This window comes from Myodes glareolus, chromosome 10 (assembly GCF_982192425.1).
Source record: "Myodes glareolus chromosome 10, mMyoGla1.1, whole genome shotgun sequence".
NCBI classification, from domain to species: domain Eukaryota; kingdom Metazoa; phylum Chordata; class Mammalia; order Rodentia; family Cricetidae; genus Myodes; species Myodes glareolus.
The window spans coordinates 42,363,677-42,380,187 of record NC_142035.1 but is presented as its reverse complement, the minus strand read 5'-3'; the positions used below and the strand labels follow the sequence as shown (position 1 = coordinate 42,380,187).

Below are 16,511 nucleotides of genomic sequence, written 5' to 3'. Positions count from 1 at the left end.
GTTGCCTGTAACTCCAGCCCCAGGAGATCTGACTGATCGCCACAATCCCCTACACTCATGGGAATGCACACATGTGCGCACGTACACACACCCCAAAATTAAATAAATCAAGTTGTTTGTAATTTAAAAAATTTAAAAGTAGAAACGACTTCCCTAGGAGTTAAAAATTCCATGTACTTTCTTCTCACTGTCTTTATTTTTATCAGCTCCATCACTGAGTTTAAATGAAACATTCGAGGGGTTCAGATTATGCCATTTTGAACATACAATGCAACCTCTGGTGGGGTGAGTTTCAGGTTTATTTTTGCCATATGTCTTTAACTGATTATTTTCCAGTCACAGAGAAATACCTTTTTGGGTATGGACATGGGACAACTGTTGCTTTTGGACACATTTAGTGCCTACATATTCTATTTTCCCCATATATGGCCCGGACTCGGTTCCACTATGCATAGTCCTAAACTTTATTCTCCTCCTGTGATTCCTTTGTAATAATAGCATGGCCTATTTATAAAACAGCTTAGCCAGTGTGGAACTGCAAGGAATCTTGGTTAAATTTAATAGTCCATTGTGTGTGCTTATTTTAATAAGAAAATAGTTCTTAAAAGAAAGGAGCCTTTGAATCCTTGAATTTGGGCCTGTCCTGTCCACAGCCTACTCCTGTTTTATGCAATCCAGCCTTGTAGTCTTCAGACTTAACACATATTCATGCCTAAGGCAAGCATCAGAAAGATTATTCAAGGAAAGATAAAGTTAAAACCTTTCCTTTGAAATACTCTGATAATTAAAGCAAAAGTTGAGCCTGTAAAATCGTTTTTTTTTTTTAAGAAGTACTATTCACGTTGGTGGCATTTTACCTAATTATGGGAGACAGATAGTTCAAGGGCAAAAGAGTAAAGTTGAGAGAGATGAGCATCAGAGGTCTGTAAGGCCTTACAAGGGGATAGGATATCCTCTTAAAGGGGACAAGAAAGTTAGGCCTTCCATAAGGATAAGGTGAGGGTATTATTTCTCTTCCTCAGGACTCAGGTGCCAATGTGAGGTCTATACTCTCAGAGAGAGTGGGCTGAGGTGCAGTGTGGGGCTTCGAAAACTGTAGAGGAGACATCCAGCCTGGATGTTATTCACAAGTTCAGTCAGCTACAGAGCCACATGGCGAACGGAAACTTGTTTTGCACACTGCATTTCAGGCAAACGGCAGGGTCTGTCCTTTATGAACAGAATACTGGGACATTTGGAGACTCAGGAGGGAAGAACAGGTTCCTACATTAAAGGTACTTTGATGTCATTTCGTGAATATTAATTTCCTCTTCCCGGTTTGTATTTAGGGTTGGTTGGAGTTCATCCAAAGAGAAAGGTAACCATTCATTGTTTATTGAGATCCAATATATTGACACTATGATCCAAATACGGTCTAGGACGTCATAGAGTTCATGGTAGGTGAAGACGCTGGTTAACATACTGCAATACTGTGTGTGGCAGTGCAACCCTGTAGAGAAGGGGCTATGGATTACCAGTGAGCTTGCTGGAGGTGACCTGCCTCTGCTTCTGCTTCTGTAAGGGGAACCAGTAATTAGCGCCTCAATTAGCATAATCTAGAGAATCTTCCATAGACACACTCACAGGCAACTTGAGCTACACAGTCCTCCAGTGAGGGTCATTCTAGAATATATCAAGTTGACAGTTGAAACAAAAGGACACAACTTCTTTTTCACCTTTAAGAAGGAAGCTTGAAAGGCATGCTTAAAGGAATAGCACAGTAACTTCAGGACCTCAGTACTGGCATGGTGTCAATCGGAAAGCAGCTCCCTATGCTCAGTCACCATGTGCCTGATTCCTCGGGCTGGGAAGATGCACATTATAGGCAAATCTTGGTGACTTTCCTGGACTTTAGTCCCTGGTCCCCATCTAGGGTTTTTCTCTCCTCTCAGCCTCCTTTTCTGTTAGGTAAAGACTCCACTAGCTGCTCTCAAGCTTTAGTCTCTATCAGAACCTCCTGCCTAGCTGCATATGCCTTGGACTCCAGGGCCCCTTTCTCCAGGATTGGTATTTAGAAAAGGCCATTGGACCTACAGTTATACATGGGTAGGAAGCCCCCAGTTAGTGGTTGCTGTCTAGGTACCCGTGTTAGTTTCATGGAAGGAAAATTTGGTTTTGGTTCATGTTTTGGGGAAGTAAAGTTTATGGTGGTGGGAAAGAAAGATTCTGTAAAGTTTATGGAAGCAGAATCATATGGCTGGGCTTCCTCATATCTCAATAGACCAGGAGGCAGAGAAAGGGTAATGTGTAGGACTTGCTCATTTTTCTCTTTTTGGTCAGTTCAGCACCCAGCCCGTGGTGTTACCCATGTTCAAGATGAATCTTCCCTCCTCAGTAAAACCTCTCTGGAAACACCTTCAAAAACACCCCAAGGTGTTTCCTAAGTGATTCCAAATCCAGTGACGGTGACAGTGAGGATTAACCATCCAGTACCGTCTTCTGAGAAGCACTGATTTAAGGTCAGATAACAGCGCCCAAGTCTTCTTTGGACTTTCCCCTGTAGGCTCCTAGTTTCAATGCTCACTCTAATATTGGTATCCGGAACGAACTACTAGCAGCTTGGAGGGCTCTCCAGGGAGGAAACTGAAGCCGAGGCAGATGTTAACCAAAACTGGCTTTCTCACGATCTCCATCCTGAAGTCCCTTATTTTTCCAAGCACAGGAGTTCTTGAAACTCCTGGTTAAGCATACCTGGAACCATGTGGTCGCCCACTTCTTTAATCCCGGCTCTCGGAGGCAGAGGCAGGTAGAGCTCTGTGAGTTCAAGGCCAGTTTGGTCTACATAGTGAACTCCAGGACAGCCAGGGCTACACAGAGAAACCCTGTCTCAAAAACAAACGACAGCAACAATAACAAAACAAAATGAAGCAAAGAAGCAAACCTGGAGCTTTTGTATAATGTGTTTGTACCCTCTTCCCCAAGCTGAAGGTTTTCTATGCACATGGGCATTTTGTTTCACTTTTCCCCAAACTTAGTAGGATGTCCAACTGTGAAAGCGAGGTGGTCCATGTTCCTTCTTCTCCCAGCTGTGTGTAACTAACACCTACCCATAAGGGAGAAGTTGTTTGGATGGATGGCTGATATCCACCTTAGTTCCCTGCTGCACCTGAATATTTGAGGGACTTCTTCTGATTTTGTTTTGTTTATTTGTTTGGTTTGGGGCTTTAGGAGGGCTTGGTAGGAGCATGAAGGGTGTCAGGGTGGAGTCCTCTCTAAGCTAGAGGCAATGGCATGTGGATGTAGTCCGAAATACTCAGGAGGACAAGGCAGGAGGATGAACTGAGTCCAAGACTTCAGGGCCAGACTGGGCAACATGGTCAGACTCTGCCTCCAAAGCAAACAGCAAACAACCCAATTACATCAGGTTCTTCACTGATTTACAAGTTCTTCAAGATTTACAAGTATCCAAGAGCCACTTAATTTCATTTCTCAGGGCCGCTGAGGTTAACCATGTTCATCTTAAGTACTAAGACATAATAAAATGCTGCCGGTGTTTACTGTACCCCACAGACAGGAAGATGTATTTATTTCAGAGACAGAGTGGTATCTTGACTTTGAAAAATATTTACAATAGGTGGAAGCTCTATAAAAACTAATTGGTTATTAGTGAGTTAGAGGACAGGCATAATTATATACTTCCTTCCTCCTCAGCTCCTCCTACACACACATTCTCTTTCATTCTTACATCTGGAGAGTCATGTGCCATGTTCTGAGATCTGTGTCTCACTCTGGGAAGTGTGCTCTTAGGTGGTTTTGGCATCCTGTACTGCACTAATGCAGACTCACGTGGTTTAGGTCAGTCACTCCACATGGTCTCCTGCTGTAGTCATGAGATATGGCAGCCATGGGCTGTACCAGGCACAGGTGAAGTCCAGCACAGACGGTAACCATTGTTGCTGGTAGGAACACTCTATCCCTCAAGAATTAAAAAGTATTACGTGCTAAATACATAAGATAGAAAAGTCATTGTCAACTTTTATGAAGTACAGATAATTTTATGTCTATACTTTTACATGACTGGCATTTCAGTAAATTTGTTACTGAAATAACAAACTGAAGTAACTTAGTATCACCACAAACATATGAGCAATATGTGGTATTGTATTGATGTGGCGGCTTTATTAATACTAAATTATATGAATTATCTGATTCTATTACACTCTGATGGGACTGCCATCTCTGATTGGCCCATCATGTTGTATATGGCTATGTGTGAACATTTTGATTGTTCTTTTATATTTCCTTGTATCATATTAAATATGAATTTCTTCATCTCTGTTTCTGTCATTCATTACTATAAAGGGGATTGGTTTATATGTAAATGGCAGTTTAATTTCTACGATACCAAAATACTGTTAAGCCGGAGATGGACCTAATATGCTTTTAGGAGTGCACAGCTCAGAAGGAACTGTGCAGGAGTGCTATGGCTGGGTTCTCCTGACCTCTGCAGAGCGCCTTCTTCCTCACCATTGTGCTTCCCCAACATGAGCTATGACCTGCATCTTCCCGAGGGACTGAACTTCCAGGCAAGAAGTGATTAGCAGTGGGTTATCAGACTAGAAACCCTCCGTCATGGACAACTACTTTAATAGTTTCAGTCATTTAACCTGTTGAAGAGGATTTGGGAGGCCTAGATAAAACTCCGATGATGCCATGCATGAGAAATGTTACAGTCAACCAACTAACATCCCAGCAGTCAGGGGAAATGAATCAGCTCCCTTTGGGGAACAGTTGCACTTTGTTGTATTCTGTTTTTGAAAACTGATCATCGCGGACTAACTATATTGCTGGGCTCAGAGCACACAGCCCTAACATGTGGCACCTTGGCATACTATGTATTGTAAGCTGAGGAAAACTGCAGGAAGGTCAGTATCTGACTTTTCTCCTGTCTCTGTGGTGACTCTCATACACAGGAACAAGGAAGGAAGACACGGAGGTGACAGAAAGAATGTGAAAAAACATGGTTTGATAACTTACCGAGATTGTACCCCATTACTCAGCTGTTATAATTGCTATATGGCTGCCCACTTAGAATGAAACCCGTGTGTAAAACACAGTTTTCTCCCATTTCTATGGGTATTCATTTCCATATCTTGTAAAACTTTCTAAATGCATTTATTATGCCTTGAATATAATCTGTCTTTTGCTGTAGGAGTGTCAGTTGTGAGCCTTATTTTGGGCAAGGAGTGTTATTCCTGTGTGCTCCCTATAACATGGTAGCAGCTATTTACTGTATTCAAATCAAGCTTGTTCTTAACTCCCCATGTTTCCTGCTCACCGTGGAACATCCTCATCTAATGAAGCTTATATTATGATCATGAAGTTCACATAATGCATGTGTAAAGACAGTTCTTTTAAATTAAAAAAATTTTAAATACATTCATCAGATTTTTAAATTATCACAAATCAAGTCACACTTTGATCATATTTCTGATCAGTTTTGAGGTGGAAGAGCTGGAGGCAAATACTTGTATTTTCACCTTCTAGCCTCATTTCACTCCTGTGGGCCGTGGGTTTGTGCACACTGGGAGATTATTTTCCATCCAACTGGACGTCATATGGGATTCATCATGGCAGAAACTATAGGTTTTTGTAGTAGTCATATAGAACACCATTGTAATTTGTTTTATTTCCAAAAGCAAGAATAGCAGAGCCTCTCAGCACTTGACAGGGAAGCTTCTTCTTGCAGTGGGCATCGGCCAGTGCGGTCCTAGCCAAAGCCGAGAATAAGTGACTCTGTATGTTCAGTCCTAAGCGAGACATTCCTATCAAACAACCCCTTACCCTATGATGTTGAGGGAGCATCATTGAAGTAAAAAGAATGTGTGAGCTAGAGGATGGGGAGCAATACATGAAATAGCCATAGTAGCCATTGACTCTTACATTGACTCTTACATTGACTCTTACATTGACTCTTACATTGACTCTTACATTGACTCTTACATTGACTCTTACATTGACTCTTATAGTTTATGTAAGAGCTGCAGCAGATCAAGCCGTCCACAATTCTAGCATGAATTGGATAGGGGCAGTGCTCTTGAGGTCCTACCACTACCTGAGGAACTATTGGATGGCTTCTGAGTAAAGGAGACTCATTCTTTGAGGCTGTGGTCACAGATTGGATGACCGTATTACAGTAGATAATCCCATACCCATGCACATATGGGCAGCGCTAATCGAGTGATTAAAAAGAGAGGGGTATGGAAGGGACATGGAATTTGTGAAGAGGGGAAGCATTGGGGAAGATCTTTGAAGAGTTGGGGGAATCAGGTAGATACGGACATATTTCCTTGCATACATATGTGAAATTCTGAAAGAATATATTTTTTTTCTCAAGTACAATATAGCTGTCTGAAATGTTACTGCAAGTTTCATCACCGAAGAACCCGTTGCTAGGTGCTGAATGATGATTACTCACAGCCAATGTGTGAGAGCCTTCCCGTTGACAGTGAAGACTTTAAAGCCCAGAAGAGGAAAGGAAGCAGTTGACAGCTTTACTTGTCGTTTCTTAGTTTGTTCTTGCCAAGAACTCTGGTGGAAAATACAGACACTGTAAAAACAGATTTTTTTGAAAAGAAATAATTTGTTAAATGTCATCTTTCTTTCAGTTTAGAGAATGTTTTTCCTTAAATATAAAATCTGTGTTGAGTAGAATTTTCTATATTTTAAAATAAAGGAAAGTATTTTTTAAATCACTAAAAACTTGATCACCATCTCTCTTACCTCATGTTTGTGTTTAGATATGTGTCTGTGTACACCATGTCGACTGCTTTACTTCCGAGAGAGAGGAAAAGAGAGAGAGAGAGAGAGAAAGAGAGAGAGAGAGAGAACCTAAAGGCAGAAAGCCTTGTTTTTGCTTACACTTTCATTAAACTTTGCATCATTTGGCCAAAAGCTGTGAGTGTGTGATGGGGCGGGACTTAGGGCAGCAGGCATCCTGTGGGGCAGAACAAAGAAGCACAGAGAAACAGCTGAGTTTTCTAATAGAGCCCCTCCAAACCCAACAAGCTATGAATCTAGATGTGGGAATTCATTCATGAATGAGGTCAGAAGCCTGGGGAATCCATTCACCTCCTGAAGCTTAGGGACCAAGCCTCCCACATACAAGCTTTTGAGAGACATTTAACCTTCAAACTATACTAACAGGAAATAGTTTGGATCATGTTTGCTCTTTTATTTGCTTAACAACATGTTAGGCACATTTATATTTGCTTGACAAAAGCTGTGAATATTTTTAGGAAACCTTCTGCTTTGCCATTGTTAAGCAAACAACCATACCTTCCAGCCCTGTTTTTAGGCCCCAGAGTATCTAAATATGTAGTGTACTTAAGTGATTGGTTGGTTACGATTGTAGACAGCCAATATTGTTCTACCTTAAATGGCACAACAGTATCTTTGTCCACAGGCTTTGCATGCTTTGAGTTAGAAGAAATCCCGCTGGTGAAATTGCTACTCATTACTAGGGCCTTTCAAGGGCATAGGAATTAATTGCAAAATTCATTATCCCCAAGTATACAAGAATGCCCTTACCCTCACTTCTCAACACTATTGCTTAGTACCATTTTCTTAGTCTTGCACTCCATGTGTGCTTTTTGAAAAGCTATTTAATGGCCTGATGAAGATGGAGGTATTTTTAGCAAATGGGGAAATTATCATTAATGATATGTCAGTGTTGAATTGGATTCCAACTTGAAGTAAAGCCAGGCACTAGAGAGTTCAGGATGGTCCTAGTCTGTTTTAAAAACACAAGAGGTTATTATTTAAAGATTCAAGCAGTCAACTCACTTGTGGTCAGTGGAAATTCTGTGTCAACTTCTCATCTCTGAAAAATAATCTTAGATATTTTTTTACCATGGATTTTAGTGGTTATTTGGGTCTGCTTCACTTTGTATGGCTAAGATGGGGATAGGGTTATTAATTCCCATGGAATGTCTTCATCACAAGGTTAAAGTTGAAGGATAACTGTTGCAGTTAGTAAAATTCCTATGTGCCGCGTGGTGTATTTGAATGAAAATGGATATGACTGTTCCAAGATATGTTTGAGGAGAAGGGTTTTTATTGCAGATATGAGGAGGGCCACAACCAGAGACATCTGGAATGGGGCAATGAGAGGATAGTGGGTGGTGGGAGGTGGGGTGGAGAGGAAGAGGAGAGAGGACCAAGAGGGAGAGAAGCAAGAGAGCACATGGCCCAATTGGCAGGGTTATATAGGAAAGAGAAGCTGGGAGAAGGGAAGCGAAGCCTCTGGGATGGAGGGGTTTAAGGTAGGGGGCATGGGTTGTAGGAGTGTTGAGGAGAGCAGAGAATTGCCTTGTGTACTGAGTCTGGCATCCAACATGCAGTTGGGTTTGCTAATAGACCCGCCAGTTCCTTTGGGACCTTGCAGTATTGTTGTCCATTGAAAACCGGATGTTGTCGAGTCAAAGCAAGGGGTACTACTGTTTTGTTCACAAAGAAAAGACACAAAATGACAACAGTTTTGGCTGGCTTGGGGGATGTCACAGGGCTCATTTCAAATTTCTATTGATTGTTTCCATACCAAGCTGTTGAGATAACATGGACTCTAGAAACACTCCAAGTAACATCATCAGAGGTGTTGCCTGTACTCATGACTTGCTGCATTCCCAGTCCCGTCACAACTTGATAGACCTGTTGGAAACCCTGTGCAGCTTCCAGAAGCCAGGGCATGTGTTTTTAGACCACTGTAAAGAGTCACCACAGATGGGTAGCTGAAAGCAGCAGAAATTTTTCTCCTACAGAAGTTTGAAGTGAAGGTGTCCTCAGGGCCACATTTCCCCAGACTGTAGGGAGAATCCATTCCTGGCCTCTTTCACCTTCTGGTGTCCTCCAACACTCATTGACCCATGTGCATATTGCTCTAGTCTCTGCTTTCGTGGCCACATGGTTTCTTTTTCTGTCTCTGCCTAATGTTCCTCTTATAATGGCTCTTTTGATATAGACCTCACAAGAATGATACAGAACTAGCTTCCCATGTCAAGATGCTTTTTGCCCTGTAAGGTAACGTTCATAGCCCTTAATATGTGAGTATGCTTGATGGGGTCATTATGTAGCCCACCGTGTCAGCCAGGTACCTGGATTAAACCTGATTTTATATACTGTCCTTTGTCTATCCAATACCTAAAACTGAGTTATGTGCCCAATAATAAAATAGGTCAGAACAACCCTAGGACTTTGGAGTGAGGAGCAGTGTTTTGTAGTTAATCCTGCACGCTTGAGGTAGCAGTATCAACGCCAAATACAGTAATTACTTCATAAAGAATGAAAAGTGGTTCATCCTCAGTCAGATATAAGTGACTTCAGCCTTTCCTTAGAAATGTGGACTCTATTTGCCATGAATGGCATCCCCGACCCTCAAAGTGGATGTATGAACATCAGTGGACAAAGAACAAAAGACAGTCATATATCAATGTATTTACCAAATACATTGGTGGAGTTCACAGCTGGATAGGTTACAGCAAAGTGAGAAAAGTACTATTATAGGGTTCAGATGCTTTCTGATTGCATTCTCAGCTTCAGAGCTGGAGAAAGCCAATAGTCTGCAGACAGTAGCTCTAATAGTCAGAGGATGTTAGGTCGGTTCAAGAGTTGGATGACGATTGGCTCTCAACATCAACATGGCCTGAGAGAAATTTGGCTTTGCACCTGCAGCATTCTGACGCCATCATCAGGAAGTCCTGGTCAGCCTGTCAGTCTGCAGAATCTTCAACATAGCTATGGATTTTTTCCAGAGAACATTAGGTGACGGCAGCCTGGCGAGCCTCGAAGATGACGTTATGTCCAAGGGACACATTTTAAAATCACATTGTAAGCTTAGCAATCCAGCAGGTTTAAGAAAAGATGCTGGATAGAGTAAGACAAACAAACAAGCAACTTTCTTACTCAGTTTACAGAGCTGTGCTGTATGGTGTCAGGCTGTCATCATGGCTGCTATGCATGCCCTGGAGTATCTGGCCTCTGAGCAGTCCCTTTTGGGTCCTCTGTGCTCTTGTACAAGCTGCCAGTTTCTCGTTCTGTTCTTTAGACGGAGTTTTCTGCCATCCCATCTTGGACTCCCCTCCTAGCCTGCTTCGTCTCAGCTCTCTGCAGTCTTGGGAAATTGTCCTCAGTTGCCTGTGTAAAATAATCTGTCCAGTTGTGTAAGAACGCAGACAATGGGCCCATGCAAAGCCCACTGGCTTCCTTCCAGGAGCTGCTCCATGTGTTCACACCGGAAAGGCTGCCTCGCTGTGCCAGCTCTTTGATGGTCCTTCCCTTGAAAGCCCCACCCTCCTCAGGTGCTTCCTTTCCTTTGGGACCTGTGCAGTGAGGTAATGTCTTTCTAGCAGGATGCAGGATGAGGAGGTAGTGAAACCTTCTGGTTCTTTGTAGGGGAGGACTTCTGAGCCAAGCTGAGAGTTTGCTACAGACTGTAACCATTTAGCTGGGGGACTTGAGGTGGTTGCAAAAGGGGAGCAATGGACCACCGCTTCCCCATCTCTTCAAAAGGTAGCTATTTCTCGTTTGGGGTTTTTCTGCACCCAGTTAGATTGTTAGACATACCTTGATTTGCTCCTTATTTTAAGCATCAATTGCTTGGGTCAATACCTTTTAGTGCGAGGTCATTGTTTTCATTGTCTCATTTATGTAAAATAAGCTGCCTGTTGCCCCTGTTATCAGGCCCTAGGAAGTATTTCAGAGAATGGCATCCCCACATTTTAAAATCAAACAAATCTGGGGTACTTTACTGCCATTTTCACCAAATACCTCTTTCCTTGTTCTCATCCCTAGACCTCTGAAAAAATTAAACCAGAAATGGCGTCCACCATTATGGCTGTTGTTCTCCCTAGAAAGCAGAGCCAGAGGCCAGCATCCTCTGGTCCCTGTGTTCCCTCAGCTACCCCAATCCCTAGAGGCCTTCATGTAATGAGGCCATGTGGATGGAATGAGAACTTAAGTGGGAAGTAAATATCTCACTAGTGAGAATAGTAGAGAAGGCAGAGACCCCACCCCTTTCTGGGTGCTTATGTCTGGGTTCTTGTGTCGACCCTGGGAGAATCAGAGATAATCTAGTGCAAACAAAGGTAAAACGTGCAAAGGGTAGTTGGCTTGAGTTAGAACATCCTAGAGCACAGGAAACTCTACAGGGAATCCCTTGCCTCTTTCTGTACATTCTGGCCAGCCGCCAAAGCTTCTTGCTGTATGTTATATCCTTTTGAGTTTCTTCCACCCCTCTCCTTTCCTTCCCTTTTCTCCATAAAAAAAGTCTTTCTTGGTTGCCCTGGATGGTCTTGAACTCCTGACTCAGCAGTTCACGTAGTTGGAATTCTAAGTGTGTGCCACTGTTTCTGCCTCTCCACATTTCTTTTCATTAGAAAGTTAATTTGTCTCTTTGTGTTTATAGGGGTTGAACCCAGGGCCTCACACAGGTTAAGCATACAAGTCTACTGAGTTACACCCCATCTTCACTATACTGCTTTTTAAAAAACGTATATCATGCTGACAGTGGTTTCCTGTGTGTGGTTCCTGAGGTGATCCATAGGACCATTTCTCTATGCAGAATTTCACAGGATGTAAAGGGTTTCTTCAGGTTTAGAGACAAGGAGGAGGAATGTTAGGGTCAGATAATAGGAGGGCATCTGAAGGAAGACAACATGTGGACCTTTACCACACATTTAAAGAAAATAAAGTCAAAATGTCTGAGCTTTGACAAGCCCTTGTGCTTTAATTTTGTATACTAATGAGATATTTGCTCTTCCCCAGGTCTTGAATACCAGCATGGCCAAACCTTATGAATTTAACTGGCAGAAGGAAGTGCCGTCCTTCTTGCAAGAAGGGGCAGTTTTTGACCGATACGAAGAGGTAACAAAGTACTGTTATTTTTCCCCCTTCTCAAAACAGTCTAATAATTATCCAGTTTTAATCACAGTACTGGACTTTCTATCATATAAGTAACATCTTTGAGGTTTGCAAATTACAATGGAGGGAAGGTAAGTTATGGGGTTGAATAATAATATGCCGTCAGCAACTTGTTGAATGGTCACCATGGACCTGATAAAATAATAGCAGTGATGAGTGCCATTGGCTGAGGGACCTCCCTGTGCCAAGCTGCCTTCTCAGTACTCCATGTGTGTTATTTAATGTCACCAACAAGCTCCTTATAAGGTCGTTGCTACCGTTTTGGTTTTACAGATAGGGTTCATGCCGTAACGGTTTGGTTTAACGGAGTGTTTTTGGCAAGCTTTTCTCGTAAACCTTTCTATTCATTATAAATGTAGCAGTGGTTGGGTCTTGCCGCGAGTTGTTTGTTTGCTTGTTTCATTTGTGCAGACCATTATGACCAGAGCTTTGCATACCTCTGCTGCTATGGTTTATTGTTGGTGCCTTTGTAAAATATCAGTGGCGCCAGGCTCTCTATCCAGCCAGGCATTGAGGCCACCAATGTGCTAGCAGAGCTGGGAAGGTGAGTGGAGCCTTACCTTAAATGCTGGAATTTGAGATGGCCTATTGAAGGGTATATGATGAAAGTGGTGTTTTCTCTAAGGCAGAGGAAAAGGGAAAACTAATTCACTTAGAGCCAGAGTTGATTCCTTTCAAATCATGGAAATGTGGTAGCGGGTGCCCAGTCCCCTGAGGTTCAGAATGTCAGACACTGAAATGCCTTTGCCCCAGGGACTCGCTGGCACTGGCTGATGTGACTTGTTCTTTCCACCATATAGATTATTATAAGGGTCACATTTTCAGAAAACAAAATTGAAAACACAAATGTTGAACCAAAATGTGGTCAGTGTTTCTTACTTTGAGTTCAGCTATTGAAACGATAGTATTCAGATGCCTGTAACTTTACCACAAATGGAGTAAAGGTCTGCCACTCTGAGATAAAGCAGCAGCCGGTGACCAGAATCAATTGCTGATTGCCTGGAAGTTTTCTTAAGAATTAAATTGGGTACCCTTTTTCCTCTGTTAAAATGGTTTCCATGCTCTGCACCCTTTAGGAGAGAGAGAGGGAAAGAGGGAGGAAGGGAGGGAGGGAGGGAGAGAGAGAGAGAGAGAGAGAGAGAGAGAGAGAGAAGAAAACACAAAGGCTTTCCATAATTTGACACGTCCCTGCTTCCCACAGTCTCATTTCCCACCAGTTCCTGCACGTATCCTCTGTGCTCAGCACCACCAATCCTCATGACTGTCTTCTCCTCCTGAGATATACCTGTTCCTCCTTGTTTACTTGGTGAACTCTTCCTCATCCTTCAGTACTCAGATGAGAAATTTTCACTTGTGGGTTATTTCCTTGACCCACTCAGTAAGTTACAGCTCCTTTGTGCTACCAGAAGGCTTCCTTCATGTGTGACTCTGCCATTATGTTTGATTGAATATAGTGACTTTTTTTTTTAAAGCAGCCTGCATTTCTTGAGTCAAAGGCTAGGTTTTACTCATGTTCCTCTTCCTAGGTACTAGCTGAATGCTTTTAACTATCAAGTTCGCTGTAATGTTTAACCTCATAAAGGATTTTATAAAACCAAATCTGCTTAGTTGTTTTCCTCTCTCCTTTTCTTTCTTTCTTCTTTCGTGGTTGAACATGGAGCCTCAAGCAGGCCATACATGTGGTGTACAACTGAAATCCCCCCCTCATTTTTTTTCTTGATAATTGAAATGAGAATAAGACTTGGTAATTCTTGAAGCTCATATGGGATCTGTAATTCTACAGACTCAAAGTGTTGGAGTAAACAATATGAGATACATATTGTTGTAAAACGACAGGAGTGTGACCCTGGCAGGCGGTTCCACGATGAGTGAGGAACAAACACGGCCAGGCCGATAGAACTTAAGAGGGAAGTTTTATTGGGGAAAGGGAAGGGAGAGAGAGAAAAAGAGAGAAAGAGAAGAAGAGACAGGAAAAGTCCTGTCCCTTCAGAGGAACAGTTGGAAAGAGATTAGGAATGGGCCGAGCTTGTCTCTTAAAGGAACCTTTGCACCTGTGTAGTGATGTAGCAGCATAGGACCTTAGGCTGGTAGGGTACCTCCTGGGTTCATCCTGCCAGGTGACAGGGGCCAGAATAATGCCTAAATCCTAAAATGTATTATTTAAATAACTTACTATTTTCAACTGTTTTATACATAGAATAAGTTCGGTAAATCGCTATATTCTCTTGCTACAATTAGGCAAAGAAGGTCAGAGATTAACAGTTCTATTCAAGGCTTCCTTTTGATCAACTCATCTCAGTTGGGTACCACTAACCAACTTAATATTGGCAGTAATGGTGACAAAAGTCACTATCTGTTTTCTCTCATTGATAGACAATAGTCGAGACTTCGTGACAAGAAGTGTTTAAAAAAAAGTGTTGAGGGGGGACCATAAGAATTCATGCAGTATGTTTGATACAAGGATAGGAACCTCACAAAGACTCAAATGGAGAACCGAAGATACAGAGAAATGTTGTATGCTCTCTGGGAAGTAGACAGTTATGTTGGAGTGAGATCAGAAAGGGTGTGTGATCTCTGCAATGACAGTAAACTGAAAGATTCAGCAAGCAACACGGTTCAGATTCTTCTGTGTCTGTCTTCCTACAATGGATGTTCCTTTCTCTGAGCTAGGGAGGACCCCTCTGGAATGAGGATCTTTTGACCTATTTTTTGTCTTATCAGATATGTTTGTGTGCCCTGCTTCTGGCAAAGTGGGGAAAGCGGAAGTTGCAAGATGAGATGACCTTCCTAAGTCTACCACTCTCTCGAGTGACCAGGGGCCGTATTTTGGGCTAGTATATTCCAACCCCTTCAGTGGCCCTGTGGTGTGGGCTAGTGTGAGACATCACGTCTTGACTGTTAAAGTGACCCGAATGATGTTCAGATTTCTGAGGCACTTTTCCAGCCTTAGGAAATCTGGAAGATAATTTAAAAACACTGCTTGTTTTCTCATAAGCCAGAGGGTCCCCTGGAAGAGACTGGAAGCTTTGATCTTTCTCGGTGCCAGGTAAACAGATGCATACAAGAGAAATGGGCCCTTGCTTGGGGAACAACAGGACTTGATGGGTGGACCGGCTCCATCCTTCCTGCTCTTCTGTTTCTTGTGATGACTCCCTTTGGTTTTGAATCATAGCAACTCATATTTAGAAAATCCTCATTTCTTATGCTTCTCTAAGCATGTGCATTTCCTCAGCTTTCCCTAAATATGAGGGTAAAGTGAACCTGGAAGCAAGAGGGCCCAACAAGTATTAAGCTCAGTCTGGCTATGCGTACCTTTTCAGAGCGTGGTTTCGTGAGTTGCTACAGTGAAGGATGAAACAAAGAGTTTTAATTTTATGGAGTAAAAATGGTGTTTTTTCCAGTAACACATCAAACCAGAAAGCCAAATAATGTTTCAAGCTGGGTTGCAGCCAAATTTTCTTATCACTTTCCAGTTCCATAAGATGCAATTTTTTTTTTTTTTTGGAGTCCTAACCATTAAAATGTTCACTTGTAAAAATACAATCAGAAAAAGGTTGTTTCTCTGGTTCGTGCATAAACAACCTTGAGATGTGACATTGCCTGCCAGTGGGAAGGACGGGAACTAGAGAAAAGGAAAGCCAAGCATCTAGAAGTGTCATAACATAAGGAGCTGTCTTGTAAAGGAACATAATTTTTTCTATTTCAGATGCAATAATAAATCAGCTTCAACATGGGAAAAATGCTGAATAGTTACTCAATTTTTAAAAATAATTGTCAATGTGTATATTGCATTTAAGCTCTTCTTTCTATATTCCTGAGGAATTCTTTTGAGGCCACAGAAACTTAAAAACTGAACTCTGCAAAAGCATCTGCCATAGCATCCAATTCTATTGTCTTACTACTTCTGTTAATTCATCTATTCTATTTTTATTCTACATCTATTCCTTCAACTTGACTAATGTGTTACTTATGTGCCAAATATATTTCATTGACTAAGAAAATATTTAACATAAGGGTTTAAAGAATTTCCTTTGCAGGAGAGAAGGGCAGCAGGGCTTTCACATGTGAACAGCTTAGATGCCTCCCTGGCTTCCTCGGACTCCTCTTCCTGGGCTTCTGTGTTGTCTGTGTTTCCCAGCATTCTATGCTCACACTTTCTTAATGATACCTCCCCTGCCCCCTCCCCCGCACCTGAAGTTGTTTTTGGTCTCAGCTTCCTTCTCTTGCCGCTCCAAATTGCTCTGCTCCTAAAACCCATTCTGACACACAATCCCAGAAACACATGAGAGCTGTGTGTTTGAAAGTGACATTGACTAAAGATGTGGTGGCAGCTGAGGAGACTTAAAGCACTTCAAGATAAAGGCCCCAAACTCTGTGTGAGTTCCATTACCTAAACCTCCTGGTGAAGGAGCTGTTGTCTTTTGCCACCAAGGCGCATGATCTGCCTTTAAAATGTTTTAACTGTTATTAGTTTATTTGTGTGTGAGATATATATATATATACCAGGGGATAACATGATGGGCTTGGTTCTCTCCTTGGAATCTGTGGAGGTCTGG

General features: G+C 42.2%; 1 protein-coding gene across 9 annotated transcripts in view; it reads left to right on the top strand.

Moving 5' to 3' along the window:
• The window catches only part of Plcb4 (phospholipase C beta 4), a 360,990-nt gene that overhangs the window by 211,240 nt on the left and 133,239 nt on the right, over window positions 1-16,511 (top strand). For all 9 annotated transcript variants that reach the window (XM_085696768.2, XM_085696772.2, XM_085696774.2 and 6 more), the window contains one exon: window positions 11,800-11,898. In XM_085696768.2, the coding sequence (XP_085552894.2) occupies window positions 11,815-11,898 (84 nt within the window). In that variant the 5' untranslated portion in view covers window positions 11,800-11,814. The remainder of the gene's footprint in view (window positions 1-11,799; window positions 11,899-16,511) is intronic.